General features: G+C 45.6%; 1 protein-coding gene across 1 annotated transcript in view; it reads right to left on the bottom strand.

Annotated features, from left to right (window-relative positions):
• Window positions 1-27783, bottom strand: part of LOC147098193 (putative G protein-coupled receptor 139) — a 42729-nt gene that overhangs the window by 4597 nt on the left and 10349 nt on the right. The window contains exon 3 of the mRNA XM_085969963.1: window positions 12338-12366. Coding sequence (XP_085826089.1) covers window positions 12338-12366 — 29 coding nt within the window. The remainder of the gene's footprint in view (window positions 1-12337; window positions 12367-27783) is intronic.

Below are 27783 nucleotides of genomic sequence, written 5' to 3'. Positions count from 1 at the left end.
TTAGGATCCAACGCGCCAAGGCACCCTGGATCCCATGGGCTCTTACCTTCTTGACCAGTCTCCTATGTGGGACTTTGTCAAAAGCTTTACTGAAGTCCATGTAAACCACATCCACAGCATTTCCCTCATCCACCCCCCTAGTCACCCCCTCGAAAAATTCAATCAGATTTGTCAGACATGATTTACCCTTGACAAAGCCATGCTGACTATCCCCGATTAATCCTTGCCTCTCCAAGTGGAGACTAATTATGTTCCTCAGAATTTTTTCCAATAATTTCCCTACCACAGATGTTAGGCTCACTGGCCTGTAATTCCTTGGTTTATCCCTGCTACCCTTCTTGTATAATGGTACTACATTAGCTGTTCTCCAGTCCTCTGGTACATCCCCTGTGGCCAGAGAGGTTCTGAAAATTTGTGTCAGAGCCCCTGCAATCTCCTCCTTTGCCTCCCACAGCAGCCTGGGATACATCTCGTCCGGGCCTGGGGATTTATCCACTTTTTGGCCTGCTGAAACCGCTAGCACCTCCTCCCTCTCGATGCTAATGTGTTCAAGTATGTCACAGTCCCCTTGCCCGATTTCTATGTCCGCATCGTCTTTCTCCATAGTGAACACAGATGCAAAAAATTCATTTAAAACCCCGCCTACATCATCTGGCTCTACACACAGATTGCCACTTTGGTCCCTAATGGGCCCCACCCTTTCCCTGGTTATCCTCTTGCCCTTCATATACTTATAAAACATCTTAGGATTTTCCTTTATTTTGCTCACCAGTGTTACTTCATGGCCCCTCCTCGCCCTCCTAATTTCTTTTTAAGTATGCCCCTGCACTTTTTATACTCCTCTAGGGCTTCTTCCATCTTTAGTCTTTTGTAACTGCCAAAAGCCCCCCTTTTATTTCTAATGCATTTTTGTATATCCCTTGTCATCCAAGGTTCCCTTTGGTTGTTGGTCCCACCTTTGACCTTTACAGGAACATGTTGGCATTGTACTCTCTCTATTTCCCTTCTGAAAGTCTCCCACTGTTTTGATGTGGATTTTCCTATAAGTAGCTGCTCCCAGTCCACTTTGGCCAGATCCTGCCTTATCATATTAAAATCGGCCTTCCCCCAATTTAGAACCCTTATTTCCGGGCCGTCTTTGTCTTTTTCCATGACCACCTTAAATCTCACCGGATTATGGTCACTGTCGCCAAAATGCTCTCCTACTGATACTTCCACCACTTGCCCGGCTACATTCCCCAGAATTAGGTCCAGTACCGCCCCCTCTCTTGTAGGACTTTCTACATGTTGGCTCAAAAAGCTCTCCTGGATGCACTTTAAGAATTCTGCACCCTCTAAGCCTTTCCCAATTTATATTGGGGAAGTTGAAATCCCCCACTATTATTACCCTATTATTTTCACACTTCTCTGAGATTTGCCTACATATCTGTTCCTCTATCCCCCCCTGACTGTTTGGGGGCCTATAGTACACTCCCAGCAAAGTGCTTGCCCCCTTTTTGTTTTTAAGTTCTACCCATAAGGCCTCATTAGAGGAACCCGCTAATATATCATCCCTCCTTACAGCAGTAATTGACTCCTTAATTAATATTGCAACACCCCCTCCCCTTTTACACCCCCCTCTGTCTCGCCTGAAGATTCTATACCCCGGAATATTGAGCTGCCAGTCCTGACCCTCCCTCAACCATGTCTCCGTGATAGCAACAATATCGTACTCCCATGTGTTCAACAACTTCAGTTCATCCACCTTATTTGCAAGACTCCTTGCATTAAAATAAATGCCTTCCAGCCCTGCCATATTCCCTTTTGCCTTCACATATTTGCTCTGCCTTCCCAGCTGACTTGTTTTTTCCTCCGTATTTGGCTGTAAATCACCCCCTACTATAGCTCCACTCTGTACCCCATCCCCCTGCCAAGTTAGTTTAAACCCTCCCCAGCAGTGCTAGCAAACCTCCCCGCAAGGATATTGGTTCCCCTCTGGTTCAGGTGTAAACCGTCCGACTTGTACAAGCCCCACCTTTCCCAGAAGCAGACCCAGTGATCCAGGAAACTAAAACCCACCCCCTGCACCATCACTTTAGCCACGCATTCATCTGTTCTATCTTCCTATTCCTATACCCACTAGCACGTGGCACCGGGAGTAATCCAGAGATTACAACCTTTGAGGTCCTGCTCTTTAATCCTTCACCTAGCTCCCTAAATTCTTGCTGCAGGACCTCATCCCTCTTTTTACCTATGTCGTTGGTTCCAATGTGGACCACGACCTCTGGCTGTTCACCCTCCCCCTCCAGAATGCCCTGCAGCCGCTCAGTGATATCCTTGACCCTGGCACCAGGGAGGCAACAAACCATCCTGGATTCACGTCTATGGCCACAGAAACGCCTATCTGTTCCCCTTACTATAGAATCCCCTACCACTATTGCTCTCCCACTCTTTTTCCCCCCTTCCTGGGCAGCAGGAGCACCCCCAGAGCCAGGAAGTTGGCTGCTGCTGCCTTCCCCTGGTGAGTCATCCCCCTCAACAGTATCCAAAGCGGTATACTTGTTTGAGAGGGGAATGGTCACAGGGGTCTCCTGCACTACCTGCCTGCTTCTATTGCTCCACCTGGTGGTCACCCATTTCCTGTCTTCCTGTGCAGCCCTTCCCTGCGGTGTGACCAACTCACTAAACGTGCTATCCACGAACCTCTCAGCATCGTGAATGTTCAACAACCCATCCACCCGCAGCTCCAGCGCCTCAATGCGGTCTGCTAGTAGCTGCAGATGGATGCATCTCTGGCACACGTGGTCATCAGGGGCACCGGGGTCCCTGAATTCCCACATAGAGCAAGAGGAGCAAGAAGAGCAGCACGGTGGCATAGTGGTTAGCACTGTTGCCTCACAGCGCCAGGGACCCGGGTTCGAATCCGGCCTCGGGTGACTGTCTGTGTGAAGTTTGCACATTCTCCCCGTGTTTGCGTGGGTTTCCTCCGGGTGCTCCGGTTTCCTCCCATAGTCCAAAAATGTGCGGGTTAGGTTGATTGGCTATGATAAATTGACCCTTAGTGTTAGGGGGATTAAATATGTGGGGTTACGGGGATAGAGTGGGATATGTGTTGGTGTAGGGGTTACGGGGATCGGGTGGGATATGTGCAGGCTCGATGGGCCGAAATGGCCTCTATCTGCACTGTGGGGTTTCTGTGATTTCTGTGATCACGGGGCCGGGCTCACCTGGCATGACCTTCCCTTTACTTAATTTAAATTAATTTACTATCACCAATTAAAGATATCTCTAAGGCGCTTGTATAGTCTACCAACAGTCCCTGCTACACCAGAAAGACCCTGGTAACTATAAACTACAGAGTTAAAGTTTAAAAAAGAGAAATACTCACCAGCCAATCACTTACCTGCTCCCTGGTGACGTCACACTCTGATTACTTTTTACCTCTCTCCCCGCTGCTGAGTTGGTCGGGCCTCGCCTCTCTCCGGTTTTTATACCGGGCTCCGACTCACTGCTCCCGCTGGTCCCGACTGGTCTCGGGCCTCGGTGCTCTCCGATTTTTATACCGGGCTCCGACTCACTGCTCCCGCTGGTCCCGACTGGTCTCGGGCCTCGCCTGTCTCCGGTTTTTATACCGGGCTCCGACTCACTGCTCCCGCTGGTCCCGACTGGTCTCGGGCCTCGCTGCTATCCGGTTTTATACCGGGCTCCGACTCACTGCTCCCGCTGGTCCTGACTGGTCTCGGGCCTCGCCTCTCTCCGGTTTTTATACCGGGCTCCGACTCACTGCTCCCGCTGGTCCCGACTGGTCTCGGGCCTCGCCTCTCTCCGGTTTTTATACCGGGCTTCGACTCACTGCTCCCGCTGGTCCCGACTGGTCTCGGGCCTCGCTGCTATCCGGTTTTATACCGGGCTCCGACTCACTGCTCCCGCTGGTCCCGACTGGTCTCGGGCCTCGCCTCTCTCCGGTTTTTATACCGGGCTCCGACTCACTGCTCCCGCTGGTCCCGACTGGTCTCGGGCCTCGCTGCTATCCGGTTTTATACCGGGCTCCGACTCACTGCTCCCGCTGGTCCTGACTGGTCTCGGGCCTCGCCTCTCTCCGGTTTTTATACCGGGCTCCGACTCACTGCTCCCGCTGGTCCCGACTGGTCTCGGGCCTCGCCTCTCTCCGGTTTTTATACCGGGCTCCGACTCACTGCTCCCGCTGGTCCCATCTCGTCTCGGGCCTCGCCTCTCTCCGGTTTTTATACCGGGCTCCGACTCACTGCTCCCGCTGGTCCTGACTGGTCTCGGGCCTCGCCTCTCTCCGGTTTTTATACCAGGCTCCGACTCACTGCTCCCGCTGGTCCCGATAACTTTTCTCTGTAAGCAAACTTACACAGCTAGCCGTGAAGTGCTCGCTCTCTGTCTAGCTGGTTAACTAGTAGCTGTGTTTTGATGCACTATGTACAGGGCTAATTTAAAGAGAATGCCTTCCAGTTTGCTAAATGTATATTCACAGTAAGCTGTGTTTCCACGTGTTTGGTAATTTACATGCCAAATGTACTGTGTTGCTCAGGCGTACCTAAATTTGTGTATGCACATCAGTTATGTGCTTGTATACTAATGTGTGCTTCCATTTCTGTGTTGTATTTCAGTTTCACAATAAGAATCTTTCAGTAAAGTTTTACAAGAAAAGTCAAGCCTTGTGATTTTTATGGGAAGATATCAAGTTGTCAGCTACCTGTCTAGCTCTGCATTGGAACGCGCTGCAAGGGCAGAACAACGTGCGCTCCCTCCGCTGTTTGTGCATGGTTTCCATTTGCTCCCCTCAAAGAGACACCAGATGTTCGTTGCCTTCCCGGATGCTTGTCCAGCACATTGTGCTGTCTTGGGTCAGGGATTCCCAGATGTCGGTGGGGATGTTGCACTTTTTCAAGGAGGCTTTGAGGCTATCCTTTAAGCATTTCCTCTGCCCACCTGCTGCTCATTTGCCCTGTAGGAGCAACGAGTAGAGCGATTTTTTTCACAATATCGTATTGGGCATGTGGACGTTGTGGCCCTTCCATCGGAGCTGATGGAGCGTGGTCAAAGCTTCAATGCTGGGGGTGTTGGCTTGAGCGAGAACACTGACGTTGGTGCATCTGTCCTGCCAATGGATTTGCAGGATCTTGCTGAGGCAGCTTTGATATTAGCTCTTCAGTGATTTGAGGTGCCTCCTGTACTGTCTCTGAAGCATACAGGAGGGCGGGTATCACTACAGCTCTGTAGGCTGTGGTTTATAGAATTAATAACTGGACATATATATTTACTAGGAACACTAACAGCAGCGAGAAGGGGAAAATAAATCTTCTCTATATCCTCTTCTCGCCTTTCAGCATTCTGAACGAACCACTCCCTCCACAATACCCTGGTCCACTCGGTAATCACCCACAACAGCACGTCCCCTCCCCATGGTACCTTCCTGTGCAAGCTCAGGAGATGCAACACCTGCCATTTTACCTTCTCCTGTCCCACTGTCCAGGGCCCCAAACGGTCCTTCCAGTTGAAACAGCGATTTAATTGTATTCTTGCAATTTATTATTTCTGTATTCGCCGCTCCCAATGTGGTCTACTCTACACTGGGGAGAAAAATGCAGATTGGTTGATGGCTTTGTGGAACACTTCCGTTCAGTCCGTAAGCTTGACCTGAGCTTCCTGTCGACTGTCTCTTTTATTGTCTGCTCCCCTCCCACTCTGACCTCTGTCCCCGGCTTCTTACGGTGTTCCAATGAAGCTCAATCTAAGCTCGAGGACCAGCACTAAATATTTCTATTAGGCACTTTAAACTTTACAGCCTTCTGGACTCAACATTGAGTTCTGCAATTTCGGACCATAACCTCGGCCCCTATTTTTTTCAGGCGCCAGCTGTTGATGATTCTCCCATCACCATTTGCAACATTTAACCACTCCTGCCTTCCACCCTATCACAGACCGACCATTTTGTTCTTTCCTCCACCCTCCCCACTTTCCCTGCCCCTGCACCTGCTTAAAATCTGCTGCAGCTCAAAACTTTTCCAGTTCTGACGAAGGGTCACAGACCTGAAACGGTAAAGCCTTTCTCTCCACGAATGCTACCTGACCTGCTGCGTGTTTTCAGCATTTTCTGTTGTTATTCCAAATTATTCTCATTAACTGCCACTGTTCAAGAATACTTTGCATAGATATCTTCGAACCCACGACATCGCTTCTGGGAGATCTGGTTTTCTTTGCGCTGGAGGCAACACGCTGGCTGTGTGAGGTCACACAGTGAAGGGAGCTCCTTATTTCGAGCCGAGGGAATTCCCCGAGTTACATCATTTGGCCTCACTGTAACTGGCATTAATTACAATCATTGAACAAACAAACTCAATGATCCTTTGTCACCCAACACTTCACTGCAACACAATCAAGCTCACATTAATGTAAACAGCATGAAAATAAAAGTGAGCATATGCGTAACATTTCACCCTCCCTCAATCCAGGAATTAATTCGCAGCACCCCTTAGATTAAACTGCTCCTGCCTCAGTCCAGGAACTTCATTCCCAGGGCCGCCTCGTATACACTGCTCCTGCCTCAATCCAGGAACTTCATTCCCAGGGCCGCCTCATATACACTGCTCCTGCCTCAGTCCAGGAACTTCATTCCCAGGGCCGCCTCGTATACACTGCTCCTGCCTCAGTCCAGGAACTTCATTCCCAGGGCCGCCTCGTATACACTGCTCCTGCCTCAGTCCAGGAACTTCATTCCCAGGGCCGCCTCGTATACACTGCTCCTGCCTCAGTCCAGGAACTTCATTCCCAGGGCCGCCTCGTATACACTGCTCCTGCCTCAATCCAGCAACTTCATTCCCAGGGCCGCCTCGTATACACTGCTCCTGCCTCAGTCCAGGAACTTCATTCCCAGGGCCGCCTCATATACACTGCTCCTGCCTCAGTCCAGGAACTTCATTCCCAGGGCCGCCTCGTATACACTGCTCCTGCCTCAGTCCAGGAACTTCATTCCCAGGGCCGCCTCATATACACTGCTCCTGCCTCAGTCCAGGAACTTCATTCCCAGGGCCGCCTCGTATACACTGCTCCTGCCTCAGTCCAGGACCTTCATTCCCAGGGCCGCCTCATATACACTGCTCCTGCCTCAATCCAGGAACTTCATTCCCAGGGCCGCCTCATATACACTGCTCCTGCCTCAGTCCAGGAACTTCATTCCCAGGGCCGCCTCGTATACACTGCTCCTGCCTCAATCCAGGAACTTCATTCCCAGGGCCGCCTCGTATACACTGCTCCTGCCTCAGTCCAGGAACTTCATTCCCAGGGCCGCCTCGTATACACTGCTCCTGCCTCAGTCCAGGAACTTCATTCCCAGGGCCGCCTCGTATACACTGCTCCTGCCTCAGTCCAGGAACTTCATTCCCAGGGCCGCCTCGTATACACTGCTCCTGCCTCAGTCCAGGAACTTCATTCCCAGGGCCGCCTCGTATACACTGCTCCTGCCTCAGTCCAGGAACTTCATTCCCAGGGCCGCCTCGTATACACTGCTCCTGCCTCAGTCCAGGAACTTCATTCCCATGGCTGCCTTTTTTACAATGTTCCCACCTCATAACAGAAATGTAATTCCTGGTGCCGACTAGATTACACTGCCTTAATCTAGAACAAGAACAACAAGGTGTTTCTAATGATTGACCTGAAACAGCCAATCATGTAATGGTGCTTTACAGAGGGAGCGAAAGTAATTAAACGAGCAAGCGTTTGACATCAAGGAATCAAAGGAAAACGCTTAACATATTAACCAATGAGATAAAAATCCCGTAACCGTCTCCATACTCCATGAAATGCTCTGGAAACATTCAATGCTCGCACAATCATTGTCACAGAACAATATCTATCAGTCAACATTCCAGATCCTCCATCACCATCCCAGGTTATATCCTGTTCCACCGGCAGAACAGACTCTTCAGAGGCGGGGGCACAGGGGTATACAGTCGGCTGTGAGAGATCATGCGAGTCCTCAACATTGCCTGAGGAAATAATGAAGTCTCATGGCTTCCAATCAGACATGGGCAAGCGATCTTCCTGCTGATCCTCACCCACCGCCCTCATTCTGCTGATGAATCACCATAACTTCATGCTGAACAGCAGTTGATGCGAGCACCGAGAGCAGAAAGGGCACAAAATATACCCTTTGGGTGGGGAGGGGGAGAATGAATGTCCAACACGAAGAGTGGCTCGGAAGCACCACCATTAACCGAGCCCTGAAGAACAGAGCTGCCAGACTGAGAATTCAGCAGGTGGTGGGAGAACCAACATGAGAAAATAGCCTGCTTTACCTCATCCTCACCAATCTACCTATCGCATATGCATGTGTCGATGACGAAATTGGTAGGACTGACCACTGCAAAATATTGGTGGCGAATAAGCCTCGCTTTCATACTGAGGACACCATTCATTGTATCAATGTGTCACTACCATCCTTTTCAGTGGGATGAAATTAAACAGAATCAAACGATCCCGCAACCAACCGATCAGATTATTTCAGAACAGTGATATCCTTTCGTGAATGTTAGTCAACAATTTACCCATAGTCCTGAATATCTCGCCTTTTCAAGTATATATCAAATTACTTTTAGAATGCTTATATTAAGAACTAAAGACTTGCATTTATAGAACGCATTTAATGACCATGGGATTTCCCAAAGCACTTCACAGCCAAATAAGTACTTTTGAAGTGAAGTCAGTGTTCTACTGCTGGAAGCACGGCAGCCAGTTTGTACACAGCAAGTTCCCACAAACAGCATTGCATTAAAGATCTGGTCATCTGTTTTAGTGATGTTGATTGAGATAATTTTGGCCAGGGCACTGGGGATAACGCCGCTGCTCTTCTTCAAATGATGCCATGGCATCATTTACATCCACCTGAGAGTGCAGACATCGCCTTGGTTTAACGTCACATGCGAAAGACTGCCACTCTGACCAGACTGTACTCCCTCAGTACTGGACTACCGACAGTGCAGCGCTCCCTCAATACTGCACAAATGACAATGTAGTGCTCCCTCAATACTTCCCCTCTGACAGCGCAGTGAAAGCTCAGTTTTGCCCCTTCAACAATGCAGTCTTCCCTCTGTACTGACAATCTGACAGGGCAGCGCTCCCTCAGCACTGCCGCTCCGGCAATGCAGCACTCCCTGATTGTTCCTCCAACAATACAGAGCTCCCTCAGTACTGCCCCTCCAACAGTAGAGTGCTATCACTGTACTGCCCCTCTGACAGTGCAGCACTCACTCAGTACTGACCCTCCAACAGTGCAGCGCTCCCTCAGCACTGCCCCTGAGACAGTGCAGCGCTCCATTAGCACTGTCTCTCCGACAGTGCAGCCATCCTTCAGTACTGTCCCTCCGACAGTGCAGCCCTCCCTCAGTCCTGACCCTCCGACAGTGCCGCCCTCCCTCAGTACTGACCCTCTGACAGTGCAAACCTCCCTCAGTACTGACCCTCCATCAGTGCAGCGCTCCCTCAGCACTGTCCCTCCGACAGTGCAGCCCTCCCTCAGCATTGTCCCTCCGACAGTGCAGCCCTCCCTCAGCATTGTCCCTCCGACAGTGCAGCCCTCCCTCAGCATTGTCCCTCCGACAGTGCAGCCCTCCCTCAGCACTGTCCCTCCAACTGTGCAGTTGGCCCTCTGTACTGACCGTCCGACAGGCAGCAGTTCCTAAGTACTGCGCTGGAGTGTTAGCCTAGATGTCTGTACTCACATCGCTGGAATGGGACTTGAACTCACAACCTTATGATTCAGAGGGGTGTTTGCTACCAACTGAGCCGATTGAATCTGCTTCCACCAGCCTTTCAGAGATTTCATTCCAGATCATCTCATTGGGTGATCAAAGTTCGTCCTTTTGGTAATGCCAATCTGCCAGTGGAAACTGTTCATCCCAGTTTGGGATAAAAACAGAACAAAAAAGGTGACTCAACCGTGGCTAACGAGGGAAATTAGGGATAGCTTAAGATCCAAGGAGAGGATACATAAATTGGCCAGAAAAAGAAGTAAACCTGAGGATTGGGAGCAGTTTAGGATTCAGCAAATGAGGACAAAGGGATTAATTAAGAGGGTGAAAAGAGAGTATGAGAGTAAGCTTGAATTGAACATAAACACTGACTGTAAAAGCTTATATAGATATGTGAATAGAAAAAGATTAGTGTAGCCAAGCGTAGGTCCATTGCAGTCAGAATCAGGTGTACTTATATTGGGGAACAAAGAAATGGCAGACCAATTAAACACTTACTGTGGTTCTGTCTTCACAAAGGAGAACACAAATAACCTCCCAGAGATTTGGGGAACATAGGGTCTGATGAAAGGGAGAAACTGATAGGAATCAGTATTTGTAGGGAAATGGTGTTAGGGAGATTGATGGGATTGAAGGCCGATAAATCCTCAGGGCCAGATAATCTACATCCTAGTGTACTTAAGGAAGCGGCCCTAGAAATAGTAGCTGCATTGCTGGTTATCTTCCAAAATCGATAGACTCTGGAACAGTGCCCATGGCACTAATGTTACCCCACTGTTCAAAAAGGGTGGTAGAGAGAAAACGGCGAATTATAGACTGGTAAGCCTGACATCGGTAGTGGGGAAAACGCTGGAGTCCATTATAAAGGATGTAATAGCAGTGCGTTGGAAAAAAGTGACCGGATCGGACAAAGTCAACATGGATTTACTAAAGGTAAATTGTGCTTGACTAAACGACTGGAAATTTTTGAGGATGTAACTGGTAAAATAGTTAAGGGAGAACCAGTGGATGTGGTGTATTTGGACTTTCAAAAGGCTTTCGATAAGGTCCCGCGTAAGAGATTAGCATGCAAAATTAAGGCACATGGGATTGGGGGCAAGGTATTGACTTGGATAGAGAACTGGTTGGCAGACAGAAAGAAAAGAGTTGGAATAAACGGCTCTTTTTCCGAGTGGCAGGCAGTGACTAGTGGGGTACTGCAGGGATTGGTCCTTGGACCCCAGCTATTCACAATATATATTAATGATCTGGACGAGGGAACTAGATGTAATAATTCCAAGTTTTCAGACGATACAAAGCTGGGTGGGCGTGTGTGATGCGAGGAGGATGCTGAGAAACTCCTGTAAAACTTGCACAGGTTGGGTGATTGGGCAGAAGCATGGCAGATGCAATATAATGTGGATAAATGTGAGGTTATCCACTTTCGTGTCAAAAACAGGAAGGCAGATTAATATCTGAATGGCAATAGATTGGAAGAAGGGGAAGTGCAACGATACCTGGGCATCCTTGTGCACCAGTCGCTCAAAGTAAGCATGCAGGTGCAGCAGGCAGTTAAGAAGGCACATGGTCTTTTGGCCTTGGTAGCGAGAGGGTTTGAGTACAGGAATAAGGATGTCTTGCTGCAGTTGCACAGGGCCTTGGTGGGAGCACATCTTACGAATTGTGTGCAGTTTTGGTCGCCTTATCTGAGGAAGGATGTGCTTTCCATGGAAGGAGTGCAGCGAAGATTCACCAGGCTGATACCTGGGATGGCAGAAATGACTTATGAGGAGAGATTGGGTCGACTGGGCTTGTACTCGGTGGAGTTTAGAAGAATGAGAGGGGATCTTATCAAAACTTATAAAATTCTAACAGGACTAACTAGACAGATAAGATGCTGGAACGATGTTCCCGATGGTCGGGGAGTCCAGAACCAGGGGTCGCAGTCTAAGGATAAGGGGTAAGCCATTATGACAGAGATGAGGAGGAATTTATTTTCCCAGAGAGTGGTGAACCTGTGGAATTCTCTAACAAAGAATGCAGTAGAGGCCAATTCATTAAATTTATTCAAGGAGTTGGATATATTTCTTAAGCCTAAAGGGATCAAGGGATATGTAGAGAACACAGGAATAGGGTACTGAGTTTGGATGATCAGCCATGACCTCATTGAATGGTGGAGCAGGCTCGAGGGGCCGAATGGCCGACTCCTGCTCCTATCTTCTACGTCTATGTTTATGAAACAGTTTCTCCTTTGTTCCTGTATCAAAAACGTCAACATTTTGAAAACTTCTATTGAATCTCCCCCTAAACTTTTCTGCTCTAAGGAGAAAATCCGCAGCTTCACCTGTCTCTGCACATAACTGAAATCCCTCACGCCTCGGCTCATTAAGGATAAATTTTCTCCACAGAAGCGCCAGACTATGACTACCTCCAACAAGAGACAGTCTAACCTTGAAAGTTATTGGCAATATTCAATCACCAAATCCTCCACCATCAAAAGCCTAGGGGTCGCCATTCACCAGAAAATCAATTGCACCAGGCACATAATTGCCGTAGCTACTACAGCAGGTTAGAGGCTGGGTATTCTGTGGTGAGTAACTTACCTCCTGATGCCCCAAAGCAGCTCCAACACCTACAAGGCAAAAGTCAAGAGTGTTATTGATTACTATCTGTAGTCATCGAATATATCAGCAGGGTGGATATGTTACTGGACTAGTCAATCCAGAGACCTGGACTAACAAACTGTGAGACTTCATTTCCAATCCCAGCTCGACAGCTGAGGAATTTAAATTCCGTGAATTAAATATATTTTGGAATTAAAAATCCAATATCAGTAATGAATATCATGAAACTACCGGATTATCAACTGGTTCGATAACGTCCTTTAAAGATGGAAAGCTGCCATCCTTACCTTGGCTGCCTATTGGTGGTTGATTCTTAACTGAACTCTGGAATGGCCTAGTGAAGTGGATTTTTAGAAATCACATTTAGGAGAAGCAGGGCATCATGGGTAAGGATAAACGGCCAAGGCACTTCTGCCTGACAACAGCAGGCGAAATGCATTTAAACTTTGCACACAGGACCAAAATGGACCTCAGATGATTGAACAATAACAGGTCAAAGGGCTCGCTTGATTGATACTGGCCATTGGGTGATAAGGCAAGTCACAAGATGAGCACCTAGTGGTTCCATTGTATAAACTTTTGATATAATTTAAAGAAAGGTCACGTGATAGTATGACTCATTGTGGTTTGGAGACATAAATACTGAGATTTGTAAGCGATCGAAGAGACAGCCAGGAAAAGAGCTGTCTCCCGGATCAGCCCCCATAGGTACCTTTTGTTTGTCTGTAACTATTTGTCTGTCAAAACTGTTCGTTGTTGTGTGGGAGTCTCTTGGACTATTTGAATCTTAATAAACTGCTTGACTATTTACCCTTGACAGGCTAGTGTGTGAAATTTATTGAAGTAATATTTTTCTGAAAAACTTTGGCGTAGTTGGCAGGAAACATCGAAATGTAGGCGGACAGTGACCAAGAGGACATGAGCGGGTGAGTAGATTTGGAATACCACCCGGAATATGATGAGATTCAGGCGGCCAGATGTCTGTCTATGGAGTGAGTATCTGAATCGTGCAGAGCCTGTGAATCGGTAAAAGATACATACCTAGACTTAGAGTGAGTATGGTCTTAATTTACGTGTAAATTATAGTATTGGGAGGGACATTGTCATTGCGATAAAAGATGGTAGATAATCTGTGTGAATTTTGAGTCCAGTCTTTTGTTTCTCATAATTGAGGATATTAGGAGGAATATTTTTGGAGACATGATTTAAGTGGTGTGTAAGAGAAACGAGTGTCCCCGTCGCTTCAATTGTCATAAATTATCTCAATCGCCTAGCTTGAGCCGGAATTAAGTGGACAAATGCTGCACGTGATGGCCAAAGTTTAATAGGTCGAAGGGAGCACCGAGAGGACAAGGTGATGGCGGAAACCTGTGAGTGAATGTGTGATACGCATGAACTGGTTGAGAATTGAGGAATGATCCCATTGCGATAAATAAGTGGTGGAATAGAAGTAGGTCCGCGTGAAGCGACTCATTCGCAGAGGAAGCGAGGGAAGGTCAGCTCACAAAATGGCGTCGGGGACAGACCTTGAATGGGGACCAGAAGGGTCTCTTAGTAGGTTCTATGCAGATGACCAGAAGTTCTTAATAGGCAAAATGATTAAAGATGGGTGGGATCCCTCGGTTGTCCCCAAGGAGCAAAAGAATTGGTGGGAGAAACAGAAACAGAAAAAGGCAAAGAAAGCCGGAGTACTTTTAGTATATCAGTTATGTGTGTTACAAAGCTAAACCGAACAATTAGTAGAAAAAAGTAAGGCGAGCCGAGTAAAATCATAAATATCGGGTGATCGACACGGACAAGTGTGCTTAATTATCTCGAACACCTAGCAGACTCAGCCGGAATTGAGAGGACATAAGTCCCACGTGAAGGCCAGAAAGCAAGGACGTAGAGAACATATGTTAATCACAGGATAGTAATCAAGGGATTGGGATAGGGTTTAAGTCACATGGAGAGGCCGAACGGACATAAACTCAAGTAGAAGTTGTATGTAACTGGGGAAGGTCAGACCACGGGATACATTTTGGGATAGGATTTATGTGCTGTGTAGAGGCCAAACGGACATACACTCAAGTAGAAGCTGTATGTAAAGCCGGGGAAGGTCAGACCACAAGATGGCATCGGGGAAAGGATTAGACTGGGGTGAGGAAGAAACCCTTACTAGATTCTATGCAGACGACCGGAGGGGCTTAATCGACAAAATGTTTAAAGACGGATGGGAACTAAATCAGGACGCTGCCGTTCAAAAAAGGCTTGCTGGCAAAAAGAGGAAAACAAACGTACCCAATAATAGCACGACAGCTTTTACAGTGTACCCTCAAACTGAAACCAAAGATAGAGGAATTAAGAACAGCTGGAGCAGAAATTAAAAAAAACTAAGAGAACTTCAGGAGAGTCAGAGCGAGAAGGGACTCTTTGATCCCCGATTATGTACACCTACCACTCCACCACCTCCTCCGTATAATGAAAGGGAGGAAGGAGAGGATGATATAGTGAGGAGGAAGAAGGCCTCGCCATTGCACCTTAGACGGTGACACAAGGAGCACAGGCAGCAAATAGCAAACATAGATAAAAGGCATTCAGTTCTCTAGAAAAACAGGAGATCATGAGACCTCTAGGCAACCTGAAGCCCCGGAGTAAAAATATTGAATTTTGAAAATTTGCAGGTAATGTATGACATGCATGGCAAAGATGTCCACCAACTGGGTACGGGCTAAATGTCCCCGACACAAGTGGAATAACCCACCAGATCGGACAAAGGACGGGACATGATATCCCACCAATAATGCAGCTTGGGACGTCCGACAAACTTCGTATGACCAATTTAAAATGCAGATGTAAGATGCACTAAGATATGTCAGCCAAATTGGGGATTAATTATGTTAATGAAACCGAAGCCAGGGAAGAAGCAGTAAGTAGTGTAAGAACTGATGAGGACATTAATATGGTAAAATTGCACAGGGATGTACGGGACGTGGAGAAGAAAGAATGAGAAAGGTGGGGAGCTGTGCCAGACCAGGACTCCATAGGTAGAAAGGATGGAAGGGTGGCGGCCCCCACGTGTATACGATAATCACTCATAGAATTACATCATGGCATTAGCCATGCAGGGCGAATGCAATGATCAGTAGGTCTCTAGGGATTGGTGGTGGCCAGGCTTGGGACGAGACATTGCTAAATATTGTCAGCACTGCATTACATGTGCCCAACATAATCCAGGAAAGGCCATTAAAATAAGAATGGCCCTTCAACCATGGCCGCAAGGAATGTGGGAGAATATCCAAATTGATTTAACGGGACCACTGCCAAACCCTCGTGGAAGAAAGTAGAAGTCCAGTGATAATAGATTTGTTAACCCAGTGGGTGGAAGCATTTGCCACCCAAAACAACACCGCAACCACAGTAGCCCAAATTTTATCTGAGTAGGCGATTCTCCGCTGGGGCTTACCCACTCAAATAGACTCCGATCAGGGAACCCATTTCACAGGACAGGTGATGAAAGTGCTATGCACTATATTGGGCATTAAACCAAAATTTCACATCCCCTAGCACACACAGAGTTCGGGAATGGTAGAACGGATGAATTGGACAATAAAGACAGCCTTGTCAAAAGCCATCCATGAAACCTGACAGGCTTGGTCTGAACTAGTACCTGCTATCCTGATGAGACAAAGGGAAACCACTAACCAGACATCAGGATTAACTCCGTATGAACTTATGACTGGTCGGGCAATGCGACTGCCCGAAGGTATAATTACAGGAGGGTCCGATGTGAGCCCACCACGGGATCAAATAAAAATATATGAATAGAGTAGAACAATGGAATCACTGGTCACAATTATGGCAGCACGGGAATAGAAATGGATTACCCAGAGGTTAGACCATATGCAGAGAGTGAGATTTGGTGGATGCGTTATCAGGCCTGGGAACAGGAGCCATGGCTGGTACTCTTAGTGGGAGTACCTGTAGTGGCAATAATAAACGGGGTAGTGTACCACTTTTGGTACATATTGAAGAGCGCCCATAAATGGCGGGCGGACGAAAGACATGCTGCGGTGGAATTAGTAAGACGGAATAATATTAATAAAGCTGGTGACGGCCAGTCCCCTTCTATTTTGCAGGAACAATAAGCGCGTAGAACAATGGAGTGAATCATCATGTGCACCCTCTTCGGAGCATTATGGCAGGAAAGAGGAGTGTTGGGTGAATGTCCATCGGGAAGCATAAAATGCGTTGATTCCAGATCTTTTGGGTCATCATGTAACAGAACAACCGATGAACTGCCATCGGTAGAATGTGGGTCGAGTATGAAATTGGGGGAAACAGTTGTTTGTGTAAATGGCACCCGGTGTACGAAAAATGAGACTACACTGACTGTAAAAGCTCCTCCACCAACAACCCGCAGACAACCACCACCACCCCATTAAATTGCCCAATGATGGAGGATGGGACAAATGGGGGATTGGCAATAAAAAGAAGACGCAAGACAAAGTATTGTATAGAGTTATTGAGCTTGCCATTAATGTGAGTACTCTTGAAATTCCCGCACTGTGCAGCAATCATACAAAATGATGGTGAGATTCCCTGTGGACAAGACAACTAGAAGGTCCACAGGGAGGGTCTATCTTACAGCAACATAAAAAGAGTGCGGTCGTAGAAATGGTTGGGGCAGGGTATGCGGCAGGGTTAGCAATAGTTACATAGAAGGAGTAATTGAAGGAGTATAAGTATCACAAGCAAAAATAAAGGGGTTATTGAAACAATCAACTGAAAATAGTAGACAAATGGCATTGGCAGGAGGACGAACTGCAAAACAATTGCTGGGGGTGGAAGAGTTAGTAGCTCCCCACACAAAAACAATGAACACAATTATTGATCGGATCAAAAACGCATCTCACCAAACCCATAACGAATTGGCATGTTCCATGTATGGCTCCTGGCTATTATTGAATGCACAGCAGAACATGGAACAAATAGTTAATGGACAGATCCCTGATTGGATTACAAATGAGGACATGGAACCTTGGATTGGCAAAAACAAAAGCCTATGCAAAGGGTGTAAAATGGGGCGAGTATATAGGGCAGGCAATTGATTGACCCCGTGGACCAAGGTGATTGGTTTTGTACTACCCATTCCCCAACTTCCAGAAGAAGGACAACCCCTTTATAAGGTGAATAATATAGGAGAAATACAGAGGGAAAATTGGGTGACATATTATGATGTTCCTACCAAGGCAATATGGGAAAGGGATGACGACAACACACAGAAGAATGGAACCTTAAGGGGGGTGATAACGAACGGGTGCCATCACAAGTAAAGGATGTGGGTGTGCACAACCCCCCGCCCACCGGGTGAAAGACGGCCGAGTGTGGATTCACAAAAGCCACCAATTGCACCCTTGAAATACACCCAAGGGAGATACACCGAACAAGGGTAGCACCGGGCAACAACGGGACAGTTTGTGTCACAACGACTGAACAAAAATATGGATACCAAGATCTGACCTGTCCCATTTCCCAGCCAAACATTTGTTTTCACCCAAAGGTGCCAATGCAGGTAGGACATCAATATATGCACCCACCAAGACAACAAGAAGAGGAAAGTTTCTCCCTTAACAACATTAAACCCGATGAAAAAAAAGGAATTGGGACTTATGTTATACCAGAACCAGAAGCTATCCCTAAATTATGGGAACAAGAAAAGTGGACAGAAAGAACCAAAGGAAATTATGAAACATTATCAAAAAATAGAGCAAGATCTAAACCAACAAAGTAAAGACATCAATAAAGCTTTAGTTGAAAACCCTTGTATAACAGAATCTGGAACTGGGGATTAAATATGAGTGTACACCCGTGGATACGAATCATATCACACGTATTGGTAGTAGCCGAAACAATCTTAGCTCTGGGATTTGCTTTTATGTTTTGCTCCTCCTGCCGGAAGTGCCGAATGAGATGCCGTGCTCGGCAGATAGTATAGGCACTTGAGGAAAGGAAGAGGTTGATGAGCATTGGGATTTAACCACTGGCATCAGATACCTATTCCTCCCTAACCTATCGACTGATCACCGAACAAGGGGCAGGACGAATTGATATAATTTAATATAGGCTGGACTCATGGGCTGCGCTTGCCCAGGACCAAAGGGGGGTTTGAAGTGGATTTTTAGATGTCATACTTAGGAGAAGCAGGGCATCATGGGTAAGGATAAATGGCCAAGGCACTTATGCCTGACAACAGCAGGCGAAATTCATTTAAACTTTGCACACAGGACCAAAAGGGACCTAAGCTGATTGAACAATAACAGGTCAAAGGGCTCGCTTGATTGGTAATGACCGTTGGGAGATAAGGCAAGCCACAAGATGAGCACCTGGTGGTTCCATTGTATAAACTTTTGATATAATATAAAGAAAGGTCACGGGAAAGTATGACTCATTGTGGTTTGGAGACTTAAATACTGAGATTTGTAAGCTATCGAAGAGACAGCCAGGAAAAGAGCTGCAGAGCTCTAAGTTGTCTCCCTGATCAGCCCCCATAGGTAGCTGTTGTTTGTCTGTACCTATTTGTCTGTCGAAACTGTTCGCTGTTGTGTGGGAGACTGTTGGACTATTTGAATCTTAATAAACTGCATGACTCTTTACCCTTGTCAGGCTAGTGTGTGAAATGTATTGAAGTAACATTTTTCACCACAACACCTAGCAAGCCACAAAGTTGTACCAATGTCAGACACTGGGGAGTATCTTCATCACAAGGACTGCAGTGGTTCAAGGCAATGGTTCAGCACCACCTACTCATGGACATTGAGAGATTGGCTGGATTTTCCAGCAACGCCCACATTCCGTGAATTAAACATATTAAAATAAGAGTCTGCAAAAAAGCAGGTTCTACAGGGCCATATTCAGGACAAGATTAGATTTTGTGAAGAAACATTAATGGTCTAATAATCTGTAAGGACAGATATGGGGGCCTAGAATTCCCGATTCGAATCCATCTGTTTCATGCAGTCGCGCGAGATGACTTTCTAGGCCCCTTTGCTTTCACCATTTTTTCTCTTTAAAACGCCTGTGTGGCTAGTGCTGCTTCTTTAAAAAGACTATGTGACTGGTCATGTCTCTTTAAAGCGTCTGTGACACTGCTCATGTCTCTTTAAAAACTGCGTGTGACTGGTCCTGGTTCTATAAAATGCTCTTGTGACTGTTTCTGTCTGTTACAAAAGCGTGTGTGTCTGATTGTGGCTCTTTTCAAAACCTGTGTGACTGGTCCTGTGACTTTTAAAAGTATAGTGAACAGTGAGTAGGATATTGATAGCGTTCAAGAGGAAATGGACAGGCTGGTGGAATGGGTGGACACGTGGCAGATGAAATTTTGCGCAGAAAAATGCGAAGTGATACATTTTGGTAGAAAGAATGAGGAGAGGAAATAAAAACTAAAGGATACAATCCTACAATGGGTACATGAACAGGAAGACCTACGAGGTATATGTGCACAAATCGTTGAAGGTGGCGGTGCAGTTTGAGTAAGCAGCTGAAAAAGCTTATGGGGTTCTGGGCTTCATGAATCGAGGTATAGAGTACAAAAGCGTGGACATTATGATGAACCTGTATAAAACATTGGTTTGGCTTCAACTGGAGTACTGTGTCCCATTCTTGGGACCACAATTCAGGAAGGATTTGAAGACCTAAGGGAGAGTGCAGTATAGATTTACACGAATGATTCCAGGGATGAGGGACTTCAGATATGTAGATTGACTGGAGAAACTGGGGTTGTTCTCCTTGGAGCAGTGAAGGTTGAGAGGAGAATTGATAGAGGTGTTCAATATCATGAGGGTTCTGGACAGAATAGATAGAGAGAAAGTGTTCCCATTGGCAGATGGGTCGAGAAGCAGATGACACAGATTAAAGGAGACTGGCCAATGAACCAAAGGCCAAATAAGAAATAACTTTTTATGCAGCGCATGATAAGGATCTGGAATGCATTGCATAAAGGTTTGGTGGAGGCAGACTCAATCATGGCTTTCAAAAGAGAGTTAGCTAAGTACCTGAAAGAAAAAAATAATGCAGGGATATGGGGAAAGGGCGGGGGAGTGGGACCAGCTGAGGTGCTCTTGCAGAGAGCCGGCATGGGCACAATGGGCCGAATGGCCTTCTTCCTTGATATAATCATTCTATGATTCTGACTGATTAGGATCCCTATATGGCAGTACCTGACTTTTTATGATGCCTGTGTCACTGGATCTGTCCCTTTAAAAAGCACAAGTTACTCTAGCTGTCTCTTTAAAAAGACTGTGTGACGAGTTCTGCCTCTTTAAAAAGCTTGTGTAACCGGTCCTGTCTCAGTAAAAATACATTGTGACTTGTCCCATCTCTTTAAGAAAGCCTGTGTGACAGGTTATGTCACCTTAAAAAGACTGTGATTGGTCCTCTGCTTAAAATGCCTGTGTGACTCGTCCTGTCTCTTTATGGTGCCTGTGTCTCTGGTTATGTCTCTTTAAAAAGCATGAGTGACTCGTCCTTTCTCATTAACAAGCCTATGTGTCTGGTCCTGTCTCTTTCAAAAGGCTGTGTGACGAGTCCTGCATCATTAAAAAGCCTGTGTAACATGTCCTGTCTCTTTAAGAAGCAACTGTGATGCGTGGTGACACTTTAAAATGCCACCGTGACCACAGGGGTGCTGATTGTGCAGGATTACTGAGACTAGCTCTTTGACACAGAAGTGGCTTCACGGAGTTAAGGAGAAATCTTTGCCGGAAAATTAGTGTTAAGAATTGAAGGCTTAGAAATTCATCATTGACTGCGGTGGAACTGAATATCAGGTGCTGCGTGTAACATGGGGAGCAAATGGAACCCCACTATTTAAGAAAGGAGGAAGAGAGAAAACAGGGAACTTCAGACCAGTTAGCCTGACTTCAGTAGTAGGGCAAATGCTTGAATCTTTTATTAAGGACGTCATAACAGGCTACTTAGAAAATCGGAATGGGCCATCTATTCTGATGCCTACAAGTGGGGGCGCGCTGTGTACACATTCAGAGGGACATTGGAATTGCCGGTTTCAGACATGCCAAGCGCATGCGCTGAAAACCGCCATTTCTGATCTGTCAAGATTGCTCATGACAGATCTGATGCCTGCCCTGGAGAGAAGGATCTCTTTGGGCAGATATTTCTGCTTTCTGATGAACCTCCGCCTGCAGAAAACCCTTAGAAATATTACGCCTGGTAAAAGTGGGCATAGGGCCTGCTTTTACCAGCCTTAAAGTTGAAAAAAGTAACAAAAAACAATTTCACTCATTTATCATTTAAGAATAATTTTAACAAAGGTAAGTTTATTTTTAGCCCCGTAAAAAAGTAATTACAGTATTTTGTTCAAAAAATTATTTTTTCTTTAAAGTATTTAATTTATTGCAATTTCAACTCATTTTAAAAATGTGATGGTTTTCTAAAAAAATATTTAATGTTTTAGTGTTTTTGGGGTGATCTCCATTCACATGTTTGACAGGTCTATCAGACAAATGTATGAAGGGAAATTCCCTTCTCCTATTAGCTCCCCATGGCCCACCTGATCACAGGGGCGCTTGTGAATTGCATGCGCCTCTGGGATATATGGGCCCTGTGCATTTCGTGTTTGGAGAGGCCCAGGAACGGAAGTATATGCACCTCGGGAGACCTCAGGTATGTTCGCAGATTTTTTCCAGATAGGAGGTTTCCGCATGCAGAAAGCCAACAGAATACGGGCCAACAGAATTGAGCAGCTTCCACACAGAATTATAAAAGGGAAATTTTGTTTGACAAATCATGAGTTTGTAACTAGCAGTATAGATAAGGAGAACATGGATGTGGTGCATTTGGATTTTCAGAAGGCTTTCGAGAAAGTGCCAAATAGGAGGTTATTAAACAAAATTGGGGCTCATTGGATTGGGGATAATATATTCGCATGGATTGAGGATTGGTCAACGGAAAGAAAACAAAGAGGAGGAATAAACACGACATTTTCGGATGGCAGGCTGTAAATAGTGGGGTACCGCAAGGATCAGTGCTTGGGCCACAACTATTGACAATCTACATCAATGATTTGGATGAGGGGAACAAATGTAATATATACAAGTTTGCTGATGATTCAAAGCTGGGTGGGAATGTAAGTTGTGAGTTGGATGCAAGGACACTTCATGGGGATATAGACAGGCTAAGTGAGTGGGCAAGAACATGACAAATGGAATATAACGTGGGTAAATGTGATTTTATTCACTTTGGTAGGAAAAATCTAAAAGCAGAGTATTTTAAAAATGGTGACAGATTGGGAAATGTTGGTGTTCAGAGGTATCTGGGTGCCCTGGTACAGGAATCACTGAAAGTTAACATGCAGGTACAGAAAGAAAATTGTAAAGCAAATGATATTTTGAACTTTTTTACAAGAGTATTCGAGTAAAAGAGTAAAGACGTCTTTCTGAAATTATATAGAGCCCTGGTAAGACCATACCTGGCGTGTTGTGTGCAGTTTTGGTCTCCTTACCTAAGGAAGGATATACCTGCCATCGATGGAGTGCAACGTAGATTCACCAGTCAGGTCCTGCGTTGCGGGAATTGACCTATGAGGAGCGATTGAGGAGACTTGACCTATATTCTCTGGAGAATTCAGAAGAATGAGAGTGATCTCATTGAAACATAGAAAATTCTTACAGGGCTTGAAATGGTAGATGCAGGGAAGATGTTTACCCTGATTGGAAGCCTTGAAGCAGGGGTCACAGTCTCAGAAGAAGGGGTCGGCCAATTTTGACTGAGATGAGGAGACACTTATTCTCTCAGAGGCTCGTGAATCTTTGTAATTCTCTATCCCAGAGGGTTGTCGATGCTCAGTTATTGAGCATATTCAAGCAAGAGAGCGATAGATTTTTGAATATTAAGGGATTCAAGGGATATGGGGATAGTGCAGGAAAGTGGAGCTGAGGTACGAGATAAGCCATAATCTTATTGAATGGCAGAGCAGGCTCAAAGGACCAAATTGTCCTACTCCTGCTCTTATTTCTTATGTACTTATGATCCAATACAGCCCGTTTAGCGCCACCGCACATATAGCGCCACCGCCGAGACTAATTTCTCGGCCCTTTTCTGCAGATATCGGCACATATCAAATGTCACAGCGTGCTGTCAAATTGGGTTAAGACATTGCTACTCAAAGGGTCGGTTTGAACCCAGTCAGATTAATTTGTTATCTTCCATGACAGATTGCTCCAGGGGCACAGAGATATAAAAATTATATCTAAAATTAATTACAAGCATTTCTTTCAGATCCAAAACTCTGCTGTCCGTGTCCTATCTCGCACCAAGTGCCGTTCACCCATTACCCCTGTGCTCGCTGACTACATTGATTCCCAGTTCGGCAATGCCTCGATTTTAAAATTCTCATCCTCGTCTTCAGCCCCAAATATTGGCAAAGTTGCCAGTAAAGAATTTGTGTCCCGAAAATGCCAAACTTTGGTTTGTTAATGTTTAGTATTTCACCGTAAGTCCGTTTCACCCCCAGGGCTTCAGTTGCATTCATACAATTGGCATCAGGGGGAGGAGGTACAGGCTAGTGTGTAGAATTCGGCACAAAAAAACAACCACCTCCAATTTCTGCCTTCAAGTCAAACACCATCCAGATTTGGACTTAAAAAAAATCATTCTTCGGATGTCAGCATCGCTGGCAATGCCAGCATTTATTGCTCATCACTAAATGCCATTGAAAATAGTTGTGGTGAGCCGGCTTAGACAACGGAGAGGCTTTCTAGGCCATTTCAGTAGGGCAGCTAATAATCAACCACATTGCTGTGCGTCGGGAGTCACATTTCGTCCAGAATGGGTAAGGACAGCAGATTTTCTTCCTTAAAGTACATTTGTGAACCCGATTGGTTTTATGATTATCTGGTATTGTCATGGTCCCCATTATTGACACTAGCTTATTCTTCCAAATTTGCTTAATTAATTGAATCTAAATTCCCCAACTGGTGGGATTTGAACTCTGGATCATTTGTCCGGGCATCGTGGTTTACCAGTCTAGCAACATGACAACTATGAGACCATACCCTTCAAAGATATCGGCGTTCCTTCATCGTCACCGGTCCAAAAGCCTAACATTCCTTCTGTAATAGTATTGTGGGGGCACCTTCAGCACAGGGACTGCAGCGGCTCAAGACGAAGGCCCAACATTTGTCATGGGTAACGACGGTTGGGCAAGTAATATAGGCCTTGAGAGCGTCACCCAATATCTTGAGAACAAATAAATATAAATAATAACATGGGAATGAAATTAATGATATTGTAATCCATTGATTAAAACAAGGCGAGGCCTATGATCAGAGCGGGGCATCAACACAACTTGGTTCACCAATTCTATGATATCTATGATTCCTACTGCCTATACATTCCAAGTTTCGCTATCCTTACAAAAGGCGTTTGATGAAGTACCACATAATACCAGAATTGAAGTCCATGGGATTGAATGGGCAGTGGCAACATGGCTCGGAAATTGGTTCAGAAACAGAATGCAGAGAGTCGCGGTATACAGTTGTTTTTCAGACTGGAGGGAAGTATACAGTGCTGTTCCCCAATGGTGGGTGTTGTTTCCACTGCTCTTTTAATGTATATCAAAGCCATGGACTTGGTATGCTGCGCATAATTTTAAAGTTTGCAGATGTCAGGAAAGTCGGAAATGTTAATAAACAGTGAGAAGTGTAGCAATAGACTTGAGGAGGACGCAGACAGCCTGGTGAGATGGGCAGATACATGGCAGATACAATTTAACATAGAGAAAGGTGATGTGACACATTTTGGTAAGAAGCATTTGCAGAGGCAATATAAACAAAATGGTACAATTTAAAAGCGGTTGGACGATCAGTGAGACCTGGGCTGAACTTACAACAAACTTTGAAGGTGGTAGGACAAGTTGTGACGGCTGTTAAAATAACAAACTGAGTATTTGGCTTTACAAACAGAGACACGGAGTAACAAAATCCAGGAAGAAATTCTAACAATTTATAAATCAATGGTTAGGCCCCAGCTGGAGTATTGTATCCAATTCTGAGAACGACACTTTGGCAAGCATGTCAAGGATTAGAGAAGGTTTACAGTCGATTTACCAGAATGGTACCAGGGATCTGGGAGTTCAGTTACGAGGAGAGACTGTAGATGCTGGGATTGTTCTTTTTAGAACAGCGAAAGTTAAGAAACATAGAATTATAGAATCAAAAAAATGTACGGCACAGAAGGAGGCCATTCGGCCCTTCGTGTGTGCGTCGGTTCCAAAAGAGCCATCCAGCCTAATCCCACTTTCCAGCTCTTGCTCCATAGCCTTGAAAGTTGTTAAACATCAAGAGCACATCCACGTACTTTTTAACGTGATGAGGATTTCTGCCTCTACCACCTTTTCAGGCACTGAGTTGCAGATCATCACTGCTCTCTGGGTGAAAAAATATCTCCTCATCTACAAACGAATCCTTCTACCATTTACTTTAACTCTATGCCCACTGGTTATTGACCTATCTGCTAAGGGAAACAGGTGTTTCCTATCCACTCTATCTAGGCCCCTCATAAATTTATATACCTTAAATCAATCTCCCCTCAGCCTCCTCCGTTCCAAAGTAAACAGCCCCAGACTATCAAATTTTCCTCATAGCTAAAATTCTCCAGTCCTAGCAACGTCCTCTGTACACTCTCGAAAGCAGTCACATCTTTCCTGTAATATGTTGACCAGAACTGTATGCAGTACTCATAGCTGTGGCCTAACTAATGTTTTATACAGTACTAGCAAAGCTTCCCTGCTCTTATGTTCTATGGCTCAGCTAATAAAGCAAAGAATCTCATAAGCCTTCACAACCTCACCATCTATATGTCCTGCTGCATTTAGCGATCTGTGGATATCCACTCCAAAGTCCCCCTGTTCCTCTACACTTCTCATTAACCTACAATTTGTTGTGTATTCCCTTGCCTTGTTAGCCCCCTCCCCGAAAATGCATTACGTCACAATTCTAAGGATTGAATTGCATTTGCCACTTTTCTGCCCACCTCACCAGTCCATTGATAACTTCCTGCTGTCCACAGCTATCTTCCTCACTATCAACATCTTGGTCAATTTATGTAACATCTGCAATCTTCTTAACCATGGCCACAGCATTGAAGTGCTCATCATTTATATGTATCACAAAAGACAGGGGAGCTTGTACTGAGCTCTGCCGAACCCCACTGCAAACAGCCTTCCAGTCACAAAAAACATCTGTCGACCATTACATTTGGCTTCCTGCCACTGAGACAATTTTGGATCCAACTTGCAACTTTCCCTTGGATCCCATGGACTTTTAATGTATTGACTAAGCTGTCATGTGACCGTGCTAATATATATGTGGAATACATCAAATACACTACCCTAACCGACCATCTTCGTTACCTCATCAAAAAATTCAATCAAGTGACTGAGACACGCCCTTCCCTTATCAAATGAATGCTGACTGTCCTTGATTAACCCGGGCCTTTCTAAATTCTGATTTATACTGGCTGTCAGAATTTTCCAACATTTTTCCACCACCGAGGTCAGGCTGTTTGGCCTGTAATTGGCCTATCCCTTTCTCCCTCTTTAACCAGCGTTACAACATGAGCAGTCATCCGGTCCTTTGGCACCACGCCAGTAGCCATAGAGGATTGGAAAATTATAGTCTGAGCCTCTGCTATTGCCTCGCTGACAGCTCTTAGCATTCTGGGATTCATTTCATCCAGGACTCTGGATTTATCTACATTGAGAAATGCTAATCCCCTTAATATTTCCTCTCTCACTATGTTTATGTCATCTAATATTTCATACTTCTCCTCCTTAAATACAATGTCAGCAGTGTCCCTCTCTGCTGTGAGGAAAAACGCAAAGTATTTATCAGGAAGCATAGCAACGGATTCCACCTCCACACACAGGTTACCATTTAGGTCTATAATAGGCCCTACTCTTTACTTAGTTATGCTCTCGCTCTTTATATATTTATAAAACATCTTTGCGTTTTCCTTGATTATACTTGGTAATTTTTTTTCATGCCTTTCTTTGCCTTCCTAATTTCATTTTTAATTTCACCCTGCACTTTCTATTTTCCTCCAGGCTTTTTATAGTATTGAGCTCTCAGCATATGTCAAATGCTTCCCTTTTTTTCCTTATCCTAAACTGTATGTTGCTTGACATCAAGAGGATGCTAGAATTGGGGGTCTCATCCTATTTCTTTCTGGACACACATTTGTTCAGAACGCTCACTATCTCCTTTAATAATGCTTCCCAATGCTGCCAACGACTTCCCTTGATGTTACTTTTTCCAGTCCACTTTTGCTAAATCACATCGCAGCACAGTAAAATGAGCCTTTCCGCAATTGAGAATGTTTACACATGGTCTATCTTTGTCCGTTAACATAATGGGAGATTTAATAATGAT

The sequence above is a fragment of the Somniosus microcephalus genome, chromosome 29 (assembly GCF_052327205.1).
Source record: "Somniosus microcephalus isolate GS21.2 chromosome 29, FLI_Smic_1.0, whole genome shotgun sequence".
Classification (NCBI taxonomy): domain Eukaryota; kingdom Metazoa; phylum Chordata; class Chondrichthyes; order Squaliformes; family Somniosidae; genus Somniosus; species Somniosus microcephalus.
The sequence above is the reverse complement of the archived record's forward strand: the minus strand, read 5'-3'. Positions and strand labels throughout refer to the sequence as shown.